The 3,554-nt window shown below is 33.8% G+C and overlaps 1 protein-coding gene across 1 annotated transcript; it reads right to left on the minus strand.

The window, feature by feature from the left end:
* Positions 1-1,959: 1,959 nt before the first annotated feature.
* LOC112456992 (platelet glycoprotein V-like) lies at positions 1,960-2,570 on the minus strand (the record flags this gene model as incomplete). The annotated part of the gene is made up of 1 exon (XM_025019820.1): positions 1,960-2,570. A coding segment is annotated over one exon (611 nt), but the record flags the coding sequence as incomplete, so codon positions are not given.
* Positions 2,571-3,554: the final 984 nt, after the last annotated feature.

Here is a 3,554-nt window from a genome sequence, read left to right on the forward strand (position 1 = left end):
TCATTCATTAATGGACCGATTTTCTGGAAACTGGTACCAAAATTTGTCTAATTTTTTGGGGATGGTGTCGATGAAGAATAAATTAATATGAGAAAATCTCCATGCAACCCTCCATGCACGTAAGCCTCACTTTATAAATTATAAGTTATAAAGCGAGGTTCATGCCTCTCAATACTTAAAATAACTGCTATATTTTCCAAACCTTTTTTTGTAAATAACTTTTCAACGAATAACAACCGCCGGCTAAAACCTTTTGAAGGTCACTTAGGAGAGTGACCTTGATAACATATGTCAAGGTCAAGGTCAAGGTCATGTGGGGAAGCTCACGGAAGGTATACTTGTGATTCCCGGGGCCTCCCCAAAAAAGCGTCGTGAGAGACATTCGAGGGGGTTTTTAGTGGGTTAAAGTCCCACATAACCGCTTTCCCCACCCCGGGGGAGGGGGTATCCGTGTGGATTTTCCCCTCATTATAAAAAAAAGTCAAGGTCATCGGTGATGTTCGACCTTTTATGCATATTTACCGAAAATAAAAAGAACAATAAAATAAAAAATTGGCCCTCATACAAAATTGTCTAAAAAAAAATCCCTTTAAAAAAAAATTTTTTTTTTGGGGTAAATATTATTATTTGGGGAAAAAACATTGTCTAATAAATTAGCCCGTAGAGGATTTTGGGAAGGAATCAAAGCGAGGGGAAAAGGTCTGCTGGGAAAGAATGTTTATTAGCATCAGTTGCGTTTAGAATTTGATGATCAATTTAACAGTCGTCTGTCGTCACCTATAGTGAACGCACCACCGAATTTCACGTTTGTTAATATGACTCGCATATCTTTTATCGCCTTTGACACACAAAACATGTAAACGTTGCTATTTTATTCCTGAGTTTACTCTTCGTACGTCATTTTAGTTTGTTAATTTATTATTTTACTTTTTTTTTTGTATTTTAGTTCGTAGACTCATTGCTGCCACATTGTGTATAATGAAGTGTTTTGCAAGCGTTAATTTATTGTACGCACTTGAGAAGGACCGGAATCTCGGTTGAAACGCGTTGTGTTTGTTAAATAAATATTAGCCAGTTTGGTCGCAGCAAAGGATTTTTGTAATTTCACTACTCACTGGCAAAGTAAAAGTATTTAATATTTTCATATATAATCACATATAATCATATATATTTATATATAATTATGTATAATTATATATAATCCTTTTTTCCGGGTTGATTAGACCCAGCTTTATACGCGATCAAAGGTCCATATGTGAAGTCCATATATAGACCATGTAGCCTAAACTTCCAAAGCTACGGGAGATTCCAGGTTCAAACTCTGGCTGGGATAATCTCAATAAAATTTAAAAACTATTTAATTTAGAAATTCCAAAGTTAACATCGATTTGACATTGCGTCGATTGTAAAACCTCACTTGTGCTACTAAGCTAACCCTCTATTAATTCATAAAAAGGTTAAAATTAAAAATAGTGTGCAAATTAGAAACTTGCACATTGCTTCCTCATCATTGCAGATCGCTACCATTGCTCCTATTTTATTTTGCTTATAAAGTTTCCTCTATGAAAAAGCCAAACTAATAAATACTAATAATTATGCATCAAATAAAATACAAGCTTCCTCATAAGAAGAGCTTTATGAGCTAAATAAAATAGGAGCAATAGTATTGAATGATTGCTTCCTTATCTGTAATGATAAGGAAGCAATGTGCAAGTTTCTAATTTGCACACTTTTTCTTACTATTTAAAAAATGTATAAAATTATTAAATTTTTATTAAAACATGACGCAGGTTAAATTAACAGTATATAGCACGTACTTATATCAAGATTATTCTAATTATACTCACGCTCAAATACAATTACTGTAGTTTACTTTTATTTTAAATGTGAAATATTTGCCTGTAAACTAAAATATTTAAATAAAAAGTTTTAAATAAAAAAAGATTTTCATAAACATACCGATATTGTTGCTTGCCAAAGATAGCACTTTGATAGCACGTGGTCCTTTCAAAGAAGCGGTAGGCACCGTAGTCAAATTGTTGCCATCGAGATATAGTTCTTCCAAATTTACGCATCCTTTTAATATTCCTTCCTCGATGCTCCTAAGCCCATTTCTGCTAAAATCGAGTATCCTGAGCTCTTTCATGCCATGGAATTCGTTACTGGAGAATATCGGATTTAAGTTGTCGCCCAAAAGATTGTCAGCGAGTCGCAGTTCGCGCAGTTCACTTTGCGTCTGTAGCAAGCGATCCATCAGCCGATAGATCGAATTGCTCGACAGGTCGAGTCTTTTAAGATTCAAATCGGAATTAATGATATTTTCCGGTAAGATTTGGTGACCACAGTTCCTTTGACTAATTGATACGACCGGTTGACCACGTAAATTGTTTCTGGTGTCACGCGTGAAAATTACCCGGTCGCAATTCATCTCAATCGATCGTGGATAATCCACGGATACGGCACACTTGCAAGGTACCACGAGATCTCGCTTCAACTCGACGCAAGGCTTCCATTGTGCTTGATTCAACGGAAGAATGCTTGACAACAAAAGAGCCGATAATGGATATGAGCTAAAAATAACAAGAATGGAAATATGAATAAACAAATGTATATGTGAATATACCCTGTTGCAAAAGACCGATAGAAACTTCTAGACAGCGATAGAAAGTCTATCAGATTCCATCTGGTTTATCAGTACAACAAAATTGAGACTTTGACAATTGATTTGGATTTATCGGAATCTATGAGCACGCGGTCACTATGAGGATAATCTGTTACGGAATGTATCCGATTCTATTGTTTTCATGTGCATGATGGATTATATTAAGATTTACGAATGTGCGATTTATTGGATTCAAACAGCATCGACACACTGATCGACAGCTGTGTATACTTATATGCAGTTATCGATTTTATTTGAATATTTTTCTATACGTATTTACATATGTTGTAAATTGATAGGTTTTGAACATACTTGACTGTTTGGAAGCGAATGCGCATTAATACGAAAAGTCCACAATTTGTTTCCATCAGATCTTAGTGGCAAAAGCTTATCCATAATGAAAGTACATTTATATCGTCTTATGAGTAAATACAGATATGTAAAGGACTAATTTTTTATAAAAGTGAATCTGGCAATCCAAGGACAAAAACACACAGTTTTCTGATAGAAATTTACTCTTTTAATATGAATCAAGCAGATTTTCCAGATAGGTCTGCAGCAATTGGCATTTACTAGTTGATATTTAATGTGGCATTGCAGACACAATATAAAATATTTATAAGATTCTATCGGAATTTTCAAATTTTGAGATTTTTAAGTATGACGTTGGATATATCAGTCATTTCTGATACGTTTATGATATACCTTTAGATGTTATTAAAAGCATTTGCTGATACGAATTTTGACTTTAACATATCATTTTGTAACAAATTGTTCTTATTAGATTTTATATGCATTCTCTAAGTATACTATTCATTGTATTCAATAGGATGATCTAATGATTTCTTTTTATCGGAATCTATGAGATAATTCCGATTGAGTGAAAAGATAT

This window comes from Temnothorax curvispinosus, unplaced genomic scaffold (assembly GCF_003070985.1).
Source record: "Temnothorax curvispinosus isolate PA1 unplaced genomic scaffold, ASM307098v1 QBEX01007385.1, whole genome shotgun sequence".
Classification (NCBI taxonomy): domain Eukaryota; kingdom Metazoa; phylum Arthropoda; class Insecta; order Hymenoptera; family Formicidae; genus Temnothorax; species Temnothorax curvispinosus.